Genomic DNA, 23,151 nt, shown 5'->3' on the forward strand with positions numbered 1-23,151 from the left:
ATATTTAAATGATATTTGTGCTGGATACAGTAGTCTTGGTTCGAGGCCCTTCTGTTTCATTGCATTAAGTATATCATGCCATTCTCTTCTGGCCTGTAGGGTTTCTGTTGAGAAGTCTGATGATAGCCTGATGGGTTTTCCTTTGTAGGTAACCTTTTTTTCTCTCTGGCTGCCTTTAATACTTTGTCCTTGTCTTTGATCTTTGCCATTTTAATTATTATGTGTCTTGGTGTTGCCCTCCTTGGATCCCTTGTCATGGGAGTTCTGTGTACCTCTGTGGTCTGAGAGGCCATTTCCTCCCCTAGTTTGGGGAAGTTTTCAGCAATTAATTCTTCAAAGACATTTTCTATCCCCTTTTCTCTCTCTACTTCTTCTGGAATACCTATAATTCATATATTGTTCCTTTTCATTTGGTCACTCAGCTCTCTTAAAATTCTTTCATTCCTGGAGATCCTTTTATCTCTCTCTGCATCAGCTTCTCTGCGTTCCTGTTCTCTGTTTTCTAGTCCATTAATGGTCTCTTGCATCTCGTCCATTCTGCTTTGAAGTCCTTCCAGAGCTTGTTTTATTTCTGAATTCTCCTTCCTTAGTTCTTGCATATTTCTCTGCAAGTCCATCAGCATGGTTATGACTTTTGTTTTGAATTCTTTTTCAGGAAGACTGGCTAAATCTATCTCCCCAGATTCCTTCTCAGGGGAAGATGTAGCAGATGCCAAAGCTGTCTGGGTTAGTCTTGTCTGGATTGTATTTTTTTGCCTTTTCATGTTGACAGGTGCTATTGACTGTCAGCTGGGAGGGCCAAAATTTTCACTTGCTACTGGCCTTTCTTTACTGGGGTAACTGCGACCCCTAGTGGCTTGTGTTGGGTAATTGCGTGTAGAGTGGGTCTTTGTGTCTTGCCGGGCCGGAAGGGAGAAATTTCCCTTTCTGTGGGCGGAATTTGTCTCAGGCTGCTTCTCTGCTTTCGCAGCGCCCGGTGGGGTAATGGATGGGGGGGCTGCTTGACTGTTTACCTCCATGAGGGGTCTCAGAGCTGTTGCCCAGGGGGTTAGTGCGCCCGGTTTTCCCTGTAATTTCCAGCTGCTGAACTGTGACCTGGGTTGTTTCCGTCAAGCTGTTAAGTCCCTGTCCCTTTAAGACTTTCAAAAAGCCCTCGCTTTTCTTTGTCACAGGGGCATCAGCTTCGGCACCCGCTCAGAGGTCTTACTCCCTGTTCCCCCAGTATCCAGGGCCCTCCGTCCATGCACTGTGTCTGCGCTCTGGCCTGGATGGCTGGGGCTGGGTGTTCGGCAGTCCTGGGCTCCGTCTCCCTCCCGCTCTGCCTATTCTTTTCCCGCCGGGAGCTGGGGGGAGGGGCGCTCGGGTCCCGCCGGGCCGGGGCTTGTATCTTACCCCTTTCACCAGTCGCTGGGTTCTCGCTGGTGTAGCTGCAGTTTGGCCACTGTCCTGCGTCTTCTGATCTCTCTTTTAGGGCTAGTTGTGTTTGTTGTATTTTCAAAAGTATATATGTTTTTGGGAGGAGATTCCCACTGTCCTACTCACGCCGCCATGTTGGCTCCGCCTCCTAGAAAATATTTTGAACAAATGATAATGAAAATATGATGTATCCAAACTTCTGGGATGCAACTAAAGCACCACCTAGAGGAAAATGTATAGCTTCAAATGTAGATGTTAGCAAAGAAGAATGTCTAAAAATCAGTGTGTTAAGTATCCATTTCAGGAAGTTAGAAAAAGAACTGAAAATAAAACTTAAAGTAAAAAGAAGTAATTAAAAAGCACAAAAGAATTAATTGATACCAAATTGAGAATAGACAGAGTCAACCAAAACCATAAACCAGTTATTTGAATTGACTAGTATAATTTTTATACCTGTTTGTTTTTTTTTAAATAAAAAAGGCAAGTTCATTGAAAAAAATAGTCAAGAGACATAAATAGACACTTCAACAAAGAAGCTACCAAGTGGTCCAAAAGCCCAACTTCATTAGCTACCAGGAACACAAATTAAAACTATGATGAGATTTCACAACACCTGCCAAACTGCTGACAATGCAGTTCCACTCCTGGTGATACACACAATGCCTAGGCATTTGTGCTACTCATTCAACACTACACAACAATAAACATGGACAAACTCCTGCCATACCTAACAACATGGATAAACCTCACAAAGACAGTATTATGGAAAAGATGCCAGACAGAAGGAATACATACTGTTCCATTCTATTTACATAAAGTTTAAAAAAAGGCAAAATCATTCTGTAATGTTAGAAGTCAGGATAATGGTAACTTTAGGAAGGAAAGAGGAAACATGGTTATGTTTACCTGGTGAGAATTTATTCAGGTACATACTTATGACTTGTGCTCTTTTCTGTCTTTGTTATACTTCAATTAAAAGGTTAAACTTTTTTAAATCAGAATATTTCAAGTTAGTATATACTACTTTTTTGTAGCTTATTTTTCTGAACGGTTTGCTCTGTCCTATTATAAAGCTCTACTTAAATTTTCCAAGGCAGTTTATAAAGAAGTCTGTAGTCAGCAGAATTGCTAATAGAAATTAAATAGTTATCGTGGTCTTCTCTACGCCCTTTGACAGTGTATACCCATAAAGACAGATGGGCAAATAGATGAATGAATGGTCAGAAGGATGGAGAAGTAATCACAGCATTTTTTTCCAAGTCTCTCCATTAGTTTTGTTGTAGAAAAATGTGATATAATTTCAAGAACAAAGAACTCCCCACCATCCCCAGAAAAAAAAAGAAAGCAGAAAAAGATTCTCTGGTGGATAAAACCCACCCAGATTAATTAAATCAGAGTCTCTAGGAGGGAGGTTTGAGCATTAGCATCTATATTTTTTAAGTTCCCCTGTGATTGTAATGTGCAGCCAGAGTTGAGAAGCACTGCCTTTAAGCAATTTCTAGAAATGGCGTTTACATTTCATTGTTTTAATAATTAAATCTACTTAAGATATCAAACAATATAGGAATTCATGATTACATATTTGAAGGAGGCAGCAGGACATTACTGGAACAGAATGTAGTTTGAACTTTGGAAATGCCTTGCATTTCCTGATTGGTCTCTGTGTCTTTGACCTGTCACTGTCACCTGGTGGCAGTGTGCTGGAATTCCAGGGCTGGTTTTCTGTGAGACAAAGTATACTCTTTGGAGAGCTGAATTCTGTGAGGCTGAAGTCATAAGGTCACAACTCTACTCAAGTGCTAATGAATGATATGCATGCTGGTGAAAGTGCAAATCTGTTCCCTCCTCACAATTGTTTTCTGTTTCCACCTTTTATAATGTGCCTTGACCTCAGCAACCAAGTATTCAGAGCATTTCAAAATGTATACAGTGACTGTGAGAATAAGATAAGCCTGAGAAGAGATGGTAACTGAGATATTCGTGTCACTTGCTCCCTGGCTCTGGATTGCCCCACACCAGCCTTGCCTGTGACCCAGAAAGCCAGAGGATGTTGGTAATAGGCAAGAGCCAAGGACTGTGGTGAGATCTAGACTCTAGGTATTAAGAGAAACACTGAAGAATTAACTCAAAATTCCTAACACTGCAGTTGCTGTTGTATGTTTTTGAGGCAGACTAAAAGGTATATGAAACATGTTCTATGATTTTGTTTTCTAGAATTACAAATTTTAAGAATAGAAGAACTTCAGGAATCAATCCAGTCACATCATTTTTACCAAGGAGCAATCCGATGCTCAGAGAGATTAAGTGACTTGTCTATACTCACACAGCTAGGAAAGAATGAAATCAAAGCTAGATTCTATTCCTGACTTTCAGTTCTAAGCTTTTCCTGCTATAACCTGCTATTTCTACTTCCTGTCTAAAACTCTGCTCCAAATTTTTATGTTGCCCTAGATATGTTCTCAACTTCATAAAACATCTATTTATTTAAATGTAGCTTTGAAAATAAAATCCTGCCTTAAAGCATTACTTCCTGCCGTCTAACTATCCCTCACCCACCTTCACACACACTTACACACAACTTTGCCACAACTCATTTTCCCAAACTTCAGTGCCCTGGTGCTCAGTGTCTCAGTGTGAAGTTGCAGACAGGGAAGAGCAGGAAGCTGTAGGAGCTGGCAGGCACCTCATCATGGGGGAGTGGGAGCTTGGAAGAAGTGTTAAGAAATTTAGGCAGTTATCTAAATTGTGATAGTTGTGTGCAGAACAGATTCAAAGGGGACAAGACTCTGTGCAGAGAAATTAGAAGGCTGAGACAGTGGTCAAGAAAAATAATGAGAGGAATTGAATTTATAGAAGAAATTGACAAAACCTGATTGGGCTGCAGAAAAATGAGAGAATCAAAGATGACTCCCCCACTTGTAGATGGTGGTGCCACTAAGAGAAAATGAGAATTTTGAGAAGGGAGGGAAGAAAGGATAGGTTCACTTTGGAACGTGTTGAAACCCGAAGTGCAGGTGCCTGCTGCAGAGAGGCCTGAGTTACAGGTAGCAGGCCCAGCGAAAGCACTCGTGGAAGGCTCTTCCCCATGGTGCCCAAGGCAGCCTTACAGGAGGCAGGCAGAGAAACAGATGGCACCCCATCCTTGATATTCAAGATTTTGTATGCTGCACTAGGAAGTTTAGACTTGATCTTTCAAGTTTTGAGAGCCACTAAAAGATTTTAAGCAACAAAATAAGATGAGCAGATCTGACTGTTCGAGATGTCTTTTGTGGCAGTGTGGAAGATGAACTGGAGAAAGGAGAAGGTAGAGGCAAATGGGCAAATGAAAAGCTCTTTGAATAGAGAATAAAAAATGATTAGGACCAGAACGTGTTACAGCAGCAATAAAGTTCTAAGAGAGAAAGAGTCAAGTATACACCTGGGATGATTCACAAATTCAGAAAATACTTGGGCTAGAATAAGAAGTATAGCACCGTATGAGCACTTGCACCATCAGCCTCCTCTAGCCTTCTGAGTAGGGATCTTGAGTCTGTTCTGAGAGAGTTTTGAGTGAGAGAGGCAGCCACGCTGTGAAAAGTAGTAGTTGTTTCTGTTTTTGTTTTGTTCTGTTTTGAGGAAATGGGTGACTAATGAGGCTTGTAGACCATTTTGCTATGGGTCATACTGTGTAATCACCCTTTGGTATTTTGGGGATAGAATGCAGTCATGATTTACATTACTTTTCAGTTTTTTTCCTTCCTGGATGCCATATTGGGCACAGACAGTGTTTCTGGTGGGAGCAGCTGCATCCAGGCCATTTTTACACTAATAGAATCAGTCAGACTTGGTGATCAATCAGATGTGGAAGTTGACAAAGAGGGAGGAATCCAAGATGACTCCAGCCATGATGTCAGAAGTCTGGGGAGGTTTACTGACAAAAACACACAGTGGGTCAGGAGCAGGGAAGCAGCACCTCCCACTCTGATCACGTGGAGTTTGAGGTGCTTGAGGGGCCTTGAGCCCAGTGCAGGCACCCAGCAGATGATCACCCTCCGGCTCAGAAGATGGCCCCAGGCCGGACACAGAGACTCAACTTCACTGGTGTTTTTGTGGGGTTTGCGGCAACTGACGATATATGTGATCTTTATGGCATTTGAATATATATGTGTATTTTAATGGCATATGAACATGTAAGTGGCTGAGGAAAATGAGGTGATCCAAGAACAGGATCATAGGTAATGCTGTTATTTAAGGGATTGCCTGAGAAACAGGAACTTATCAAAAGAAGCTGAGTAGGCGTATCCAGATGTGTGGGAGAAAACCCAGGGAAGCTGGTGTCACAGAGCCATGGGAGGGGTTTCCAGAGAGAAGGAGCAGCTGTCAGTGTCCGTGTCAAAGAGGGGTCAAGAACATTAAGGACTAAGTCACTGGATTTAGCAATTAGTTGGTGACTGTCACCCTGAGCACAGGCAGCTTCACAGGGATGGTGGGGCAAGAATCCAGATGGCAGTGGGGAGAGGGAGAATGAATGAGAGATGAGAGCAGAGTACTCTTAAGAAGCTGGCGTGTAAAGGAGAGGAAGGATGTAAGAGGACATCACAGTAGGGAAAGGCGGGGACATGGGAGGAATTTTGTTGGGATGTTTTTGTTACATATTTTGAAAATGGTTGAGACTAGAGTTTGTTCATAAACCAAGAGGTAGAAAGGCAGACAAAATGTATAGGAGAGCTGGATTTTGTAGAAGCAACATCCTGGAGAAGGAAAGGACAGGATTTATTGTGTGTGTGCTGAGGTGCAGGTTACAGATGAGGAGAGGGCTGGTGGAAGGTTGGGGAAGGACAGGGGATTTCCTGACAGATGGCAAACAGGAGATACCGAGAGGGACAGTCTTTGTTCTACAGGCCAAATGAAAATCAGATGTCATTTCCTTAACAAAAAAACGGGGCTCTTGAACACCCACTGCTCCCTGTGCTAGGGGCTTGCTCTCAGAAGATGAATAAGAGGCCATGACTCTCGCCCGCCTCTTGGGTACTCACCTCAGAAACAACCCCCCGGCCTCTCTATACTCACCTCAGAAGCAACTTACCCATTTACCCTTTCTTCCCACCCCCCTTTCTTTTTTCTTCAGTTTTATTTACTCTCCTGTATTATTCCCCCTCCCCTACCTGTCCCCGGGGCCTCTCTCTCCCTCTTCTTCTCCAGTCTCCTTATCTGCATACCCATCTCTCTTGACTCCTCTCCCTCAAACTAGCCAAAATGAGGGAACAAAGCCAGTGTGAGGTTTTTCTGATTTATTGACTAAACATTTGTTTCCTGTGTTTAATTTTTTTAAACAAGTATGTTGAAATTGTATACTTCTCTCTCTAAAACTAAAGGTACACATGAGTCTCAATTAGCTTTGTTCTGTCGGTTAATGACTCTTGATACAATAAACCTTCCCCACCTCCGTCAGGGCCTGTCGGAGAGGAATTAGAACATTTCACCTGCAACAGAGGCTGTTTATTTTGCACACCCTGTTGACTTTATGAGAAGACAGGGCTTCAATGTGGCAGTCTTAAAGAAAATAATATATTTTTTAAGTTTGTATTTGTTGTACTAACAAAGAAAACATAAAGGACAGGGGGGAAAAAAACCCAGAAAATTCATAATGATGTCCAAATACTCAGTGATACAATTGGAATTCAAATAATAGGGGACAATGAAAAAAAAAAACAGGTTCTGGCCCAAGAATACTTGGTTGTTTCTGGAAATCTCATGCTGTCTGCTGCTAGTCAAGAAAATTGTGTTCTTTTCAGTCCCTTGACCCAGCAGCAAAGAGCTGAAGGCCCTGTTGCCCTGGCAACGGCCGGGACACTCCCCACACTGCTGGGAGGGTGCTGCCCAGCCACACACAGCCCCCCTGGGGCTGGGCCCCAGGTGCGGAATCTCAGGAGCACACACATGGCTCTGACTGTGCCTTTGGCTTCTCTAGATGACTTCATCTGTGCTTCCACAGAACCATTACTTGACATTGATGGTGACTTCTGTTGAGAGTGAATATATAAAAATGGCATCGACTGTTACATTCTGAGCCAAGTCTGCCAACAGCCTAAACTACCGAGCATTACCTTTAGAAACAGTGCTCAAATTTCATGACTCCTGAACACCTCTAGTTAGAATCTTCTTGTTTAAATGTCTTGTCTGCCCTTTCTATAGGAATCTTTAATGTATAAACTGTTTAGTTTTTATAAAAGGAGAATCAGGATCCCAGAAGAAATTCAAGTTCAGGTTCCCAGAAACACAGGCCACATTGGAGGGGTGCGGGTATGGAGAAGGCAGTGGGACAGTGTGAGTGATCTTCACAGCTGAAGTTGAGGCGAGAGCCAGAAAGAGCAAAGGCCGAAGCAGCCCCTACTACACTGCAGAGAAAACCAAATGTCTTGTCTTTTCCAGCCTCTTGAACATTTTGCCTATGTGCGTTGCAGACAGCACTCTGCTGCTTCCCCCATCTCCTCACACTCTCCTCCGGGCTGGGTCATTGCTCTTTCACCAAAGAACGAAAATAGCTCGTAACTTAATTCACAGTAAACTACTAACTGGAGAGAAAATAACTTCATTATATTCTTTTGGTGGTGCTTGCATTTTAAAGGACCATTGAAGGCAATGCCTAACCCAGATAGGACACAGCCCAGGAGAGGAATTTCAGCCAGTGTGGCGGGCAACTGGGACAGTGCTTAGCGGCAAGATTCAGAAACGACCTTTTGCCATGTATACACCCAAATTATTTGAAGTAGTACCTCCGTTATCCAAAAGGACCTCAAGCCGTCTTTTCCTCTTTCAGCCCACTGCGGCCCTGTGCTTGATTGTAAAATTTTAAGAGAATCCAAATGTATAAGTATTTACAGAAGTACTTACTTTTATACACATGACTTCATGGGCATATAGAAACATAAAATTCATCCCTTCCCCACTGTGATCATTCTTGAGATGGAAACCACCAAATCCCCATGCAATTTACTTTGCCATTTTGATGGGACCACAACTCCCTTCACAAAGGCTAGAGCTTTTGTTACATCTAGTTTAAGATGTTCTCTTTTAAATAAATAATTTTTGCCTGCTAACTTAGCTTTTCTCTCACTTTTCCCCCTTTTCCCTCTCCCACTTACATTTCTCAGGACAAATGTTGCCTTTCACTTCACTGCCAGCCCCTCTCAACCTCAGGTAAGTGAAGGGGTCCCCAGTTACCATGATCTTACCTGTTAGGGTTACCCAAAGAAACTATGGTAATAGGTAGAGTCAGCAGGTAGGGTTGCTCTTGATCTTTCACAACTTGAGATGTATTTGTATTATGGGAATATTGTTCATGTTACTGAGATTTTGGAAATAACATTTAATCTCCTTACCTTAATTGGCATGAAATCAGAGGCACGACACTTGTTTGCAGATGTTCCTTGGTTTAACTTTCATTCATCAAATCATGTGCCTGCTATGTCCCAAGCCCAGTTCTAGACTGTGCTAGGTCCCAGGGATAGAAGGATAAACAAAAGAGATGCAGCTTTTGCCTTCATGGACTCTGTAATCAGGATGGGGATGGGAGGCAGGGGAATGGAAGACCAACACTGAACCGATACATAATCAATTGACCTGGAAATACAATAAAAATAAGACCAATTTTAATTTCTACAGTGTTATGGATGGAATAAATTAGTTTCTCCTGATGTAAAGAGAGAACAGGAATGCTAGCAAAAGTTTATTGGAAGAATTGCATAATTGTGCTGTCCATTAAACCACAGTCATGAACAGAATAAATGAATGAAAACCACACTTCTCTTGATTGATTCAGGCTGCTTTTCTGGTGACACTGCTAACTACCTTTCTTTTTTCTTTCACAGCTTCTGGAAAAGTAAAGTCTATACAAGTTTAAAACAGATTCATTAATATACTGATACTTACTGTAAATCTTCTGCAGGCTACATATAATACATCTCTGGTCATCAATAGCTACTCAGTTTTTGCTTTGGATATACTAAAAGTAGGATTGACATATGGATCCTGTCGTAAATCTATCACAACCACTTGTGTGCTGGTAAATATTTAACAACTGATTCTCAGGAAGAAAGTCTTGATTTGTAGTATTTTCCCATTTCTGTGGTGTAAATACCTCCACCACGCTCAATTTCAAGCTGCCAACACAAAGTCTGTCAACCCAGAGGTGGGAAGAGATGAGCACGGTCAACTCCCCAGACCTATATGAGTTGACTCCCTCCCACACACCTTTAAGAGTCAAGCTTCCCTTCAGTGAAAGCCTCTGAGGTGCATATATCCTGCCACCCAGTGACAGAAGAGGACTGTAGGCCCACAATCCATTGCTCTTAGCATTTATCAGCCACTTAATTCATGTTAAAGCATGAGTTGCTAGGTGCCATGGGAGATATCTAGAAAGGGAGGAAAAAGTCAGCAATGCCAGCTACAGAAAATACAGAGTCCTGTTCAGCACTCTCCTAAATATGATTTACTGAATGCACTTTCAGTTTGTAGATTGAAAATCAATGATGATTAAATATTACGGCTTCCTCTTATTTTAAAAAGGTATGTAAATATTACAGCCTAAGTAATTTGTAAGCCCCAGCTAGAGTAAAATATACTTAGAACAAACTAATTAAACAAAATAGAAATTCTTTAATTTTTATGAAAGTTTCACCTTACTATTTAGCTGTTCACATTTTGACCTAAATTTTATATCCTCTTCGACTGCAGGAAAGATGTCTTATGCCTATAAACTCCCCTAAACTACTGCACATTCTCAGACAACCTTCATCAGCACTGTCTGCCTCTGTTCTTATAAACAAGAGCAGGTTACAGAAACTGGGTGGGTTATCAGGACCCAAGCTGGTGATGTTTGGCCTAAATTCCAGCCATTGCTTTGGGTAGTTGCCATATGCTTCTTTCTAATAAAAGTAGATTATCAAGGCAAAGGTCATAAACATCCCTTTGGTGTTTATGGTAATTTAGAGATAAAGAAGGCTGATAATATTTTAGCATATAGATAAGGCTTCAGATGATGTCTACTGCTTGGACATCACCAACTCCTATAATACACAGGAATATATATAAGATGCCTAATATTGCTAACAGGAATCATAATAATAGGAATCATAGTAACATTGTTACAAAGTTTGGTTCCCCTAAGAACCAAGAACACCTTTGAGGGTGCCAGAGGGTTCACCTTTGAAAGAGCCCTGTGTTATATGTATTTGAAACAAGCTCCAAAATGAAAGTGCAAATAAAGTGGGTTCTTGGGAGTGTTGCCATCTGTTATAAGGCATGAACAGACTTCCAAACAGCAGTGTTGATGACCCTCCTTAATCTTAAAGTTGTTTTTTTCCCCCATTGGAATTGGAAAGCTTTGGATTATTGAAAAACATTCTATTTTTATTGCTCCAGTCTCAGAATAAGGTTAGCGAATGGGATGTTGGAATGCAAAATTAAGTTTTAACATGTTTTGCCTCTCCTTGAAAGTGATACCAGTTATTCGCATCCTAGGATATCAGGGCTTGTGTTGGTTGGTTACCTCAAAATCTTCTTCATATTCTTCATGTCAACTTCTCAACCAGTTACCATATTTATACTTACTGGGCATCTGTCCCCTGTCTTCATTACTAACAACATGTTTAAAACTTAGAGTTAATAAATTTTTTCAGTAGACTCATAATCTGAGTAGCTAAATAGCATGACCTCTTTGTATTATAAATGTTTTCTGATTCTGATGATATTTGAGAAATTCTTTTAAAGATGTCTCTGTCTGCCCAAAATCATGAACATATTTCAGGGGGCTAGTTATAAGGCTTTGTCTTTGAATCTAAATGTCATTGCACTATATTCCAGCCAGGTGGGGGTGGGTCTAGGGCTAATTCTTGTCTATGGGAAGAAGGTTAAGATTCTTGAAGAACAGGTTTATCTGCTTTTCAAGGTAGAGCTTCTATTTAAAAAATGACCACGCATGACACAACAGAAATACATCTTGTCTCATGTTACATCTGATACATCTGACATCTCCTTAATTCAAAGGGCTGGAGGGATCGTAAGTAGAAACTGGAATGGAGTATAGTAAAGTTTAGTTGAGAAAGAAGTACCATAGAAAATGACACGGAAATATTGTATGAAATGGTTGCTTTCTCTTGTTCACCACTATATTCCTAACAGCTGGTACAGAGCCCTGCACAGAGCAGGTGTTCAATATGTTCTGAGACGAACGGCTGATTGCATCAGTGGTGATTTACTGAGGTTTACATCTGAACTTTGTACCTAATATTAGAGGAAACAATCCTATTCATGTGAAAATAGTTTGAGTTCAAAACTTTGTAAACATGTCTTAAAATTAACAAATCATGTCTTTTCTTTTTCTTATTCTCAGTATTTTCTGTACAAGTTTCCTGAAGATGTGGACTCAGTTATCATTAAAGTCAGGTCTGAAATGACTTATCCATGTTCTGTTGTCTCAGTCCAGAACACCATGGTGAGTCTTAATAACTTGTCAACCTTCCTATATGGAGCATTATATTGTCCCAGGGTAAATCAAAACGAAGGGTGGGGGCCATGTCCTTCTCTCACTATGTATCTCCTGCAAAACTGCTAAATAATGAAAACAGTATCTTGTGCATACAAGTGGGCAGTCTATGTTTGGGCATACATTTGGGGGAGATAGAGAAGAATTGACTCTTCACCAAAATAAACAGAGGAAGAGAGGGAGGATCATGACAAAGAACAAGGAAGACCAAGTTGTGGGCTGCACAAGAAAAACAGAAATCCACAGCTGTGTTTTTTAAAATTAATTGCAACATTTTTCCCTTTGTCTCATAAGGTGTTAATTATTAACAATGAGAAAGGTGTTATACACTTTAAGACAGTCCTTTCAGTTGTCTTGGATAAAAATTGTCTTTATATTTAGAGGACAAGTCACCAAGTTTTAGGAGGACTGTTTCATGACTGTTCTAGGGGAAAACATCCCCTGGTTTCTGGCTTAGAGAGAAATCCAGGAGATCCAGGTGGTATGTGGCGTGACGTTAGTGATGCTTTTCTTTTTATCCCTCGTGCACCTGACAGTGTCCAGTATATGACCTCGACCACAATGTAGAATTTAATGGTGTCTACCAGTCCATGACCAGGAAAGCTGCTATCACCCTACAGGTGAGACACTGCTTCTGTGGTTGGTATGGTCAATGGCCGTGCACAGTTTACAGTCAGGTTACCTGCTGGAGCAGCATCCAAAAGGGTTTGTCATTCACTGTGTATCTTGAATCTCTTTCCTTTCTGATTGGCTTTAAAACAAAACATTGCTACACCTGAAATGAAAGCCTGGGCTATGATGGGCTACTCTGTCAGGTGCCCCATTCCCACTGGGGAAGGCTGGGAACCCATGATTCAGGGGAGCATCTATCGGAGAGACTTCTCAGAGAGGTGAGGTAAAATTCCAACCTACTCACGGGAGGATGCCAATTTAGAGTAAAATTTATCTCATCCATTTAAAGCAATTAAACAAATTCCAATAATTTGTTACCAAAATTCCAGTTTCCAAAAGAGGACTTCAACTCTGGACAGAATGGATAGGTTCAAAGAAACATGGACCACATTTGTATAGCAGCTTACCTTTTTAGCATTTATAATTAAATTGTCATTCCCATGATAATTTGATAGCAAAAATATACACACATCATGTCAGTAAATTTTCAGATTCTCTCCCTGCCTTTGGGGTGATATTTATTTGAGGTACCTGCAACTTGATTGTTCTCTAGTGTAAGGTGATAGCTGCTCATTAAATAAGCAAAGACTAAGGAGATGTTAATTATAACTTAGGTATCAGACCTAAAACCTTCTCAGTCAGGCTTTAATTTTCTACAGCCTCAGATTTTATAAGGGAACTGGGACACATGTGAAGCCACTTAGAGAAAATCAAAGCCATGACTCTGTTCAGGTCTCCTGACTCGAGTCTTTGCCTCCCTATCCTAAATTATTTATTTAATTGCTGACTGTGTGACTTTTAGTGAAGTCATTTATCATTAGCAATTTAAATAATGGAAAATATAGTGAATCTAAAACTGCTCTAAAAAACTGAGTTTATTTAATTTTAAAAACTTAACCTACAAGTACTACTCATTAAACACAGGCTGTTGACATATACTTTACATGGGGCCTACTATAGTTCCAAGCACTCAAGTGGGCACAAGATGGATTGAAATCAGAATAGTGTATCTTTAATTTTGTTGATGTAACAATTATGTTGTTGTGGATAATGTGGAGCAGATCACGGTTATGTGAAAGTCCTTTCTAACAAGTTAGGAGGCAGGGGAGAACTCTACTTTCCTTCTCTTTCCTCTGTCTTCCTGCCCCCAACCCCACCACCATGGACTTTCCCCCTTCTTGCTGTCTTTCCTGCTGCTTATCATTAAGATTGTTATGTCTTATGCAGAAGAAGGATTTTCCAGGTGAGCAGTTCTTCGTGGTATTTGTGATAAAGCCTGAAGATTATGCCTGTGGAGGATCTTTCTTCATCCAGGGTAAGAGGTAGAGAGGAATATATGGCTACCTAATGGAATGAATGGAAGGGAAGCCAAGAGCACCCATCTCTGGCTCCTACCAAGTGAGGATCATCAGCATTGACTTGCAAGGCAGTCTGAGAGATACTTGAGGAAAAATAAGGGAAGAAAATGATAGATCTAAAGGTATTATTCATTACAAAATGTCATTTGTGCATTGTATCTTTTCAATATCTTGTGCTCCCTCAGTCCATGTGAAGTGTATTGAGGTCAGTTGCCTTTTATTTAACAAATCACTACTATGAAGTAATAACTTTATACAGCAGATCAAGGCCCATTTTCTAAGACTGGTTTCGTAGCCAACGGTAATGGGGTCACTTATCAGTAGTCATCATTTCCACAAGAATATACAAAGAAAATTCAGAGTTCTCAATTCTAGTTGCCAAAATTGTGCCTTGCAAGATAGTAAGAAAGCAAAATGGGACACTTATCCTAAAGCCAAGGGTTGTGTGAGTCCTTAGGCATTGTACAAATGGCTATGGGTAACTATCCATTACCTACTTTGGGAATGGAACAGGCTGTTGATTGAAAAAACAGACCCCCAGCAATTGCTGGACCATATGTGATCAACACAGAGGTGTTTAGTATTTCATATAACATGGCTCCCTTGATATTTAGGTGAAACTTCTTTAATCTCTTAATTTCATAGCTCTAGAGTTTTGCCAATGTCTAAGTTCTTCGATAAACTGCAAGCCCCTTGATGATTATAAGAAAATCAAATTCTCCACTGGCTAGAAAAATGCGAATCAAAATACAAGGTAGCTTTCCATTTTTGCAGGTGTTTTCTTCAGATGTCTGTGGCATATTGAGCCATGTGAATATCAGGGGAAGGGTCAGGCCTTCTCCATTCAAGAAGGGAGGCTGCAGTCTAATTTGCATCAGTTATGCTATCAAAATACACAAAGGCAGAGGTCAAATGTAAAGCTTAACCAAAAGGGCTATTAGATGGTTGGAAGGATTGGGGGTTAAGTTTTACGCTAGTTCTTGTTAAAAGAAAATTCAGCAGCCAGAGTTAATTCTGGACAGTTTTTGAACAATTGTTCAGATGAAAGGCCAAGGGCCAAGGATTTGAGCCACTGTGCCCTGTTCTTTTTTACCAGAAAAGGAGAACCAAACCTGGAATCTACAACGGACAAAGAACCTTAAAGTGACCATTGTTCCTTCCATTAAAGGTCAGTTTGACCGTAGGATTTAGTGGAGAGATTCTTCCAGCAGGAAACTGAACACATAAATTAATGCTAATATCATCCTTCCAGAGAAATATTAAAAGAAAATTAATTGACCTTTAAGATAGAAGAGAGAATCAAAGCATTCTGTTAAATATCTTCCAGAAAGGAAGGGAACTCACTGATGAGAAGTTGTAGGCAGGAAGTCCCTTTCCAACGTCCACTGGGAAGTCATCACTGTGAAAGGCAGCACTCACGAATACCATCTGGATGATCTCCAGTAGCTTTGCTGCTTTGAGCAGAAATATCTTAGGACTTCAGAATGGGTGTGATGGAGGTAGCCATTGAAACTCTCCTGTCCCAGACATGGTCCTCTTTTCTCCTGAGGACATCCTGACCAAAGTTGTTTCTGTTCCCTCAGAAGCCGTGTATGTGAAATCCATTCTTCTCAGTTTCCTCATCTTCTTCTCCTTCTACTTGGGATGCCTGCTTATTGCACTTGTTCATTATATCAGGTAGGTGAATAGTGTCAAGAAATGCTAACCCCCTTTGCCTCTCTCTGCTTCATGATTAGAGCTTTAGGCTTTACATCAAGATGAACCCCCTCTGTAGAAAAACCTCATGGGTGGAGATTCAAATCTACCTCAGCCATTAACTGTGTGACCTTGGGAAAGTTACTTAGCCCCTCTATACTTCAGTTTCCTCATCTGCAAAATGAGATAAGAATTTATCTCAAAGAAGATTATAACTGCATTGTTTATGTCCATATCCTGCACAGAGTAAGTACCAGTAGAGTGTTAGTTATTTCATAGTTAATGAAAGAAACCTCCTCAGAAAGACAGCTTGGGGATTTTTTTAGACCAAAAAATACTCACTGTAAATCCTACAGAATGTAGGAAATGGTGAGTTCTTCCTAACAAGGAGATTTAGAAACAGCTTTAAACATGCCGTCAAAAAGTAAAATCAACACCTATAATAAATCTTAAGGTATAGTAAATAGCAGGAGTAATGTGCTTAGATACTACAATACCAGGTGCTGTCTTACTATTGTAGCATCAGTTTTCCAGTAAAATATCCCTTGAGAGAAAAAAAGAGATAATGGTGCTGTAATTTGCCAACGGAAATCTCCTTTCCCACGAGTTTGGATCTCCCATGTCGTGGAAGAAAGGAGTTCATCTCTTTTGCCTGTCTGAGGAAGACCATCTCTACTCCTGAAGTTTTAGATTCTAGAAAACAGGATTTCACCTCTTCAGTTATCTAGCATGCATAATCAACATACAGATAAAAAATTAAATAAGTAAGTGGATATCACCCTCTAAAGTTGTTATTCAGCCTACTGAAGTGAGCAGTGTTTCAAAGCTGCGGTGTAAGGCTCAGTCGAAACCTCTAGCTGCCACATGATCAGATTATTTTGCTAAAGTCAATTGCACAAGCATAGATTATTTTCAAATATAGACAAACTGAGAATAGAAATCTAGAGACGTGAAAACCATTTGGCATTCTAAACAGAAGAAGAGACTGAGGGAAAATGCTCACAGAACACTTCCTTCATTTAACTAAGTAGAAATACCAAAGTTTTCCAAAAAAAAAACCAAATGAAGCCAGTCCTGGAGCATAATGCCATTTGCAGGATGAGTCCCCTGTACCTTATTATTAACATGTTTTGCAGTACATGCTATGAGATCAGAACAAAAACACTGATAAGAGACATGGTCCCTGCACTCAGGGAACTAAGAATCCAAAGGGTCTTTATGCCATATTAGCTTGAACCTAAACACAATTCTCCTTGTATCCACCGGCCCCAATCCACTCAGCAAGTATTTATGGAGTCCCCACACTGAATGTGCAGGCCCAGGGCTAAGCACTGCATACGTGTTCTCTTATTCATTCCCCTCAACCAAGCTGCAGACATTGAGTTCAAACAGCCCTTGATTGTTGTATCAGTTATCCATTACCACAAAAATGCTGCATGAAAGGCAACCATAAAAACTCCAGTGACATGCAGAAATAAATATTTAAGCTTACTCACAAATGTTATGGGTCAGCCGGATGATTCTGCTAATCTGGGCTGAGCTTAGAGATCTCAGCAGCGTGTGGTCACAGAGTGCAGTCAGCTGGCAGGTCCACGATGAGCTGTCTCTTCTAGACTGGCCTCAGCTGCTCTCGGTCTTTCATCCTCTGGCAGGCTAGCCCTGGTTTATTGTATCTCCACAAGAGATGGCAGAAGAACGCAGGGCCTTCTTAAAACGTGGGATCAGCTGTGGCATGATAACACTTCTGCCTCATTCCACTGGTCAAAATAAGTCATGAGGCCAATCTAGATTCAAGGGATGAAGATAGACTCCACCTGTTGACTGAAGGCTCCGGCTACAGGATGAGGTGTAGCCGTTTTGCAATCAGTCTAGCACAGCTCTCGTTTACTGCTTTTCCTTGGTTCACGGGATACTGCCTATCTCACCCTAACTTTCTAAATCATTTAACTCCTCAACTAAAGAATTTTACCAGCTCCAAAACCTAGGGCAAATGTGAGTAAGGTCTATTAATACACATATCCAAACACATCATGTTTTATAAGTCCATATAATTGCTTGCCAGTTAATATTACTAAAATTATTTTTAAAAAGGACTTCACTAGAGCCTCATTTGTCAGCCACAACAGTCAGGACAAATTGTAACTACCCTTCTTAATGATATGCCTGTTGATTCAACAAATATTTAGTTATCATATCCTATGTGCCAGACCCTATCCTAGAGGTTAGGGGTACAGTGGAGAACAAGACAACCTAGATCCCTGCTCTAACCAAGCTCACAATGTACAGAGGGGGAACAGATGCAAGCAAGGAATTAATAAAGAAAATAATTTCAGCTAGTGACAGAAGAATAAAGACAATGGTGTGACAGAGAATGATTGGATTGGGGAAGCTACTTTAGATTTGATTTATTCAGCAACGAAGACCTCTCAGAACCAGGACCTGAATGGCAAGAAGGAGCCAGCCATATAAGGATCTGGGGAAAGAGTGGCCCACACAGAGAACAAGAGCAAAGAGCCTGATGCAGGGATAAGTTTGCTGTATCTAGGAACAAAAGAGGTATAAAGAGAAATTCTTCCATGAAACACCAGGATCAGAAGTGTGCAACTGCAGGAGTCCCTGTCTAAATAAGCACATGTACCAAAGCACAAGCACATCTAACCTCCAACATTCCTCCTTCCTGACTACAACCTCACATTCAAAAGGGAGGCTTGTTTTTGGGGAAGAGGATAATTCACATTTTAATTTTTGATAGGTGTCCCCAAATGGTATACCTATTTTTTTCCTAAATAATAGATTTATTGAGAAATAATGCACAGAACATAAAATTCACCCTTTTAAATATACAATTCAGTGGTTTTTAGTATATTCACAGTAATTGCCTAACCATCACTTCTATCTATTTTTCATCACCTCCAAAAAGAAACCCTGGGTTCACTGAGATTGCAGGATTTAAGATCAATATACAAAAATCAAGTGTATTTCTATACGCTAGCAATGAAAAATTCAAACATGAAATTAAGAAAATAATTCCATTTATAGTAGCATCAAAAATAATAAAATACTTAAGAATAAATTCAGCTAATTAAATATAGGACTTGTACATAGAAAACTACAAAACATCCTAGGAAATTAAAGAGGACCTAAATAAATAGAAAGACATCCCAGGTTCATGGACTGAAAGACTTAATATTGTTAACATGGTGTATTGGAGAGAATAATGGCCTCCAAAATATGTCCATGCCCTAATATCCAGAACCTGAGAATATGTTACTTTACATGGCATAAGAGATTTTGCAGATGTGATAAAGTTACAGAGATTATCCCAGATTATCTCTTGGGAGTGTAATGTAACCACAATGATCATTATAAGAGGGAGGCAGGAGGGTCAAAGTCAGCAGATGTGATGATGGAAGCAGAGGTTGAAATGATGCCCTCTGAAGATTCAGAAAGGGGTCCTGAGTCAAGGAATGCAGGCTACTTCTAGAAGCTGGAAAAATCAAGGAAATGCATACTCCCTCTGGAACATCCAGAAGGAATACAGCCCTAGTGATACCTTGATTTTAGACTCATTTTGTAATCATTTTGGAATTCTGAAGTCCAAAATCCCAACGTTATTAAAACAATACATTTGTATTGTTCTTAGCCACTAACTTTGTGATAATTTATTATAGCAGCAATAGAAACTAATTCCCCAATTGATCCACAGATTCAACACAATCCTTACCAAAGTCCCAGCTGACTTGCTTAACAGAAATTGAGAAACTGATCATAAAATTCACATGGAAATGCAAAAGACCCAGAATAGGTTTTTAAAAATCATGAAAAAAAAACAACAAAGCTGGATCTTACACTTCCTGATATCAAAACTTACCACAAAGCCACAGTAATCAGAACTCTGGCATTGACCAGGAGGACATACAGATCAATGGAATAGAATTGAGGGTTCATAAATACACCCTTACATTCATAGTCAATCAATTTTTGACAAGGGTACCAGGACAATTCAATGGAGAAAGGATATTCTTTTCAACAAATGGTGTTCAGACAACTGGGTATCCACATGAAAAAGAATGAAGTTGTATCCCTATTTCACATCACATATAAAAATTAACTCAAAATAGATTGAAGATCTAAATATAAGAGCTAATCTATAAAACTCTTAGAAGAAAACATAGATGTAAATCTTTGTGACCTAAGATTAGGCAATTGTTTCTTAAATATGACACCAAAAGTACAAGTAACAAAAGAAAAAATAGATAAATTGGACTTCAACGAAATTTAAACTTTGGTGCTTTTAAAGTACATTATCAAAGAAGTGAAAATGCAACACACAAAATTAGAGAAAATGTTTGCAAATCATATAACCGGTAAGAATCTACTATCCATACTATATAAAGAATTCTTACACCCCAAAGTACAAAGAAAAAAAAATTTTTTAATGGGCAAAGGATTTGAATAGATATTTCTCCAAAGAAGATACACAAATGGCCAATAAGCATATGAAAAGATGTTCAACATCACTAGCCATCAGGGAAATGCAAATCAGAACTACAGTGAGATAATCACATCAGACTGACTGGGACAGCTATAACACAATTTTTTAAATGAAAATAACAAGAACTGGTAAGGGTGTAGAGAAATTGGAGCCTTCTACATTCTAGTGGTAATGTAAAGTAGTTCCTGCTATGAAGCTGGTATGGAAAAGAGTTTGGAAAAAAAAGTTAAAAATAAAGTTACCTCATACCCAGGACTTCCATTCCTAGATATATATTTAAGAGAATGTCACACATATATCCACACAAAAGCTTGTACACAATGTTTATAGCAGTCTTATTCATGATAGCCAAAAAGTGGAAACACCAAAATATCCATCAAGTATGAACCAATAAAATTAACTTGTTATGTCCATACAATGAAATATTATTCAGCCATAAACAGACTACACTACCACAGAGATGAACCTTGAAAGCATTATGCTAAATGAAAGAAGTCAGTCAAAAGTGACCACATATAATATGATTCCACTTATATGAACTGTCCAGAATAGGCAAAATGTATAGGAACAGAAAGTAGATTAGCAGGTGCCAGAAAGTAAAGGACTGGGAAGAAATACAATGATTGCTAATGGGTTAGAGATTTCTTCAGGGGATGATGAAAATGTTCTGGAATTAGATAATAATGATGGTTACATAACTTTGTGAACATATGAAAACTCATTGAATTGTGCACTTTAAAATGCTAATTTTAGGATATGTCAATTATCTGAAATAAATGAATCTGATAATAAATTAATGAAATTGTGTATGTATGTTTATGCCTCAAAGTGGAATTGCTAGGTCATATGGTACTTCAAGGCATAAACATACATACGCAAATTCATTGATTTATTGTCTATCAATATTTATAATTTTCTTTAATCAGAACATTATTATATGTAATAACAATATAATACATCTATGTCTAACTTTTTGAGCAACTACCAAACTGTTTGCCAAAGTGGCTGCACCATTTTACAATCCCATCAGCAATGTATCAGAGTCCGACCAAAGACCCATTTAAAGTGATCCTAGCAGATCTGCAACAAAGTCTTCAGGGAACAAATGTTAAATGCTGAGGTTTCCACTGTCTCAGGAGTGTGTGTATGTGCTTGTTTGCAGGTTTCAGAGAAAATCCATTGATGGAAGCTTTGGTTCCAATGATGGTAAGAAAATGGTTTCTATTCAAAACGATGTCAAGTATGTGGCAACACCTCCTTTGGTACTTCTTTTGTCTCTCTGCCTTTTGTAGTTTCCAAACCCTCCCTCAATTCCTATTGCACAGTGTAGTCTACTCTGCAGTCTTTCCACAGAAAACAGCTAGTGAGAACTAATTTTTATAGTTGATAATAATGATATATGGTGCTCACCCTGAGAACCTTTGCTTGGAGTGTCCCTTACAATTATCTATAGCCTATTTGTTAGCCATTCACCTTTTTTAAGAGTTTAATCTTTTCTAGGACATAAATTGTTCATACCTATCTTATCCCAACACTGATTTGTGAACTATAGTAAGAATTTTTGCCAGTTTCAATACAGAGTTTGCTTTTCCCAAATTGAAACAGAGGCTTTTTTTGATCAAAAATCTAGAAAATTGAAATTTTTGAGACTTGCAAGTATAATAAAGAGTTTAATAACTTTGGGAAATCCAGAGTAAATGATTTCCCAACCACGATAATGTGCCCTTTCCTTCACTCCGAGAATTTGAACACAGGAATGCAATTGCCTCATCCTTTTATTAAAACTAAAGAAAATTAATGTTCTCATTTTATTTTAGATCTGACATATAACATTGTATAAGTTTTAGGTATACAACATGATTCAATATTTGTATATATATTGCAAAATGATCACCACAGTTAGTTTAGTTAACATCCATCACCACCCAAATTCTTTTTCTTTGTGATGAGAGCTTTTATTCTCAGAAGATATCAACTATTCAATGCAGTATTATTAACTATAGTTACCGTTAAATCCCCAGGACTTACTTATTTTGTAGCTTGAAGTTTGTAGCTTTCGTAAATGTCCTCATTTTTGAAAAGCCTGCATCACCATGAGTTACTCAGCGCTCATAAGCTATTTGCCAGAGAGTGATCATTTGGAAAAGAAAGGATGAAGTGAGACTTGATTTTTAAGTCACATTCAACAAATCTTTAGTTCTGTGTTTTCTAAACTTAAATGAGCCCTCAGAATCTTAGAAAGCCACAAATTGAGCCCCTCTTCCACCCAGCAAGAACATTTCTCCTTCTGCTAGAAGGCTGCTTCTGCTGGCTTCCTTTGACTTTTATCTTCCTTAATGTCAGTATGTCTGTTTCTCCAGGCAATTTGATTTAATAACATTTAACTACCAATATGAAAGACTAAAAAAAGACATCTGTTTTAGTGTTTTTGAAATGCTAAGTACTAGTGTCCCTTTTATTCATAAAGTCTCTAAGTGCATTTGCCTTTTCTTTGGATCTCTTCCCTTTTCCTCCAGGGTTCTCTAGGTTTTGCTCTTATTTTAGGTCTGTTGACCTTAGAAAGTGTGATGGGTTGGATTCCATTGATGTTCTGTGAGTGGATAGTCTGTTATTTTTATTGTATGAGTGAAGTCATTTTATTATCGTAATGACAACTAAAGGGATTCCATGTTCAGAAGGGTTGCCTAAACAGTGAGGCAGAGATGGTGGACAGAGCCAGATCGTCGTCCAAGATCAAGAGGACTGTGAAAGCTAAGAGCTAGAGGCACCCTTCAGATAGCAAGCAGCAATGAGCGAGTGACCGAAAAGGAAAAACAAATTAAGATGCATTAGTTAGGATTCATGTGACTGCAAGTAACATTTGTCTCCAACACACTTATATGATAAAGAGCTTCCTCTCCCTAGAAGCTGAGCAGAAGCATGGGCATTAGGACTGGCTGAGTCCTGTGGCCCTGGTCCTTGTCCCTGCCATACCCTCGGCTCTGCTTGCT

At 39.5% G+C, this 23,151-nt stretch overlaps 1 protein-coding gene across 7 annotated transcripts in view; it reads left to right on the top strand.

Moving 5' to 3' along the window:
* SIDT1 (SID1 transmembrane family member 1) overlaps positions 1 to 23,151 on the top strand; it is a 90,064-nt gene that overhangs the window by 39,126 nt on the left and 27,787 nt on the right. For 6 of the 7 annotated variants that reach the window (XM_057502711.1, XM_057502710.1, XM_036929593.2 and 3 more), the window contains 7 exons: positions 8,550 to 8,595; positions 11,789 to 11,890; positions 12,478 to 12,561; positions 13,841 to 13,928; positions 15,068 to 15,139; positions 15,555 to 15,648; positions 21,324 to 21,367. In XM_057502711.1, coding sequence (XP_057358694.1) covers positions 8,550 to 8,595; positions 11,789 to 11,890; positions 12,478 to 12,561; positions 13,841 to 13,928; positions 15,068 to 15,139; positions 15,555 to 15,648; positions 21,324 to 21,367 — 530 coding nt within the window. Of the gene's footprint in view, positions 1 to 8,549; positions 8,596 to 9,311; positions 9,461 to 11,788; positions 11,891 to 12,477; positions 12,562 to 13,840; positions 13,929 to 15,067; positions 15,140 to 15,554; positions 15,649 to 21,323; positions 21,368 to 23,151 lie in introns of those variants that run through there. The other variant, XM_057502721.1, reaches the window with a different exon arrangement.

Source organism: Manis pentadactyla, chromosome 1 (genome assembly GCF_030020395.1).
Source record: "Manis pentadactyla isolate mManPen7 chromosome 1, mManPen7.hap1, whole genome shotgun sequence".
NCBI classification, from domain to species: Eukaryota; Metazoa; Chordata; class Mammalia; order Pholidota; family Manidae; genus Manis; species Manis pentadactyla.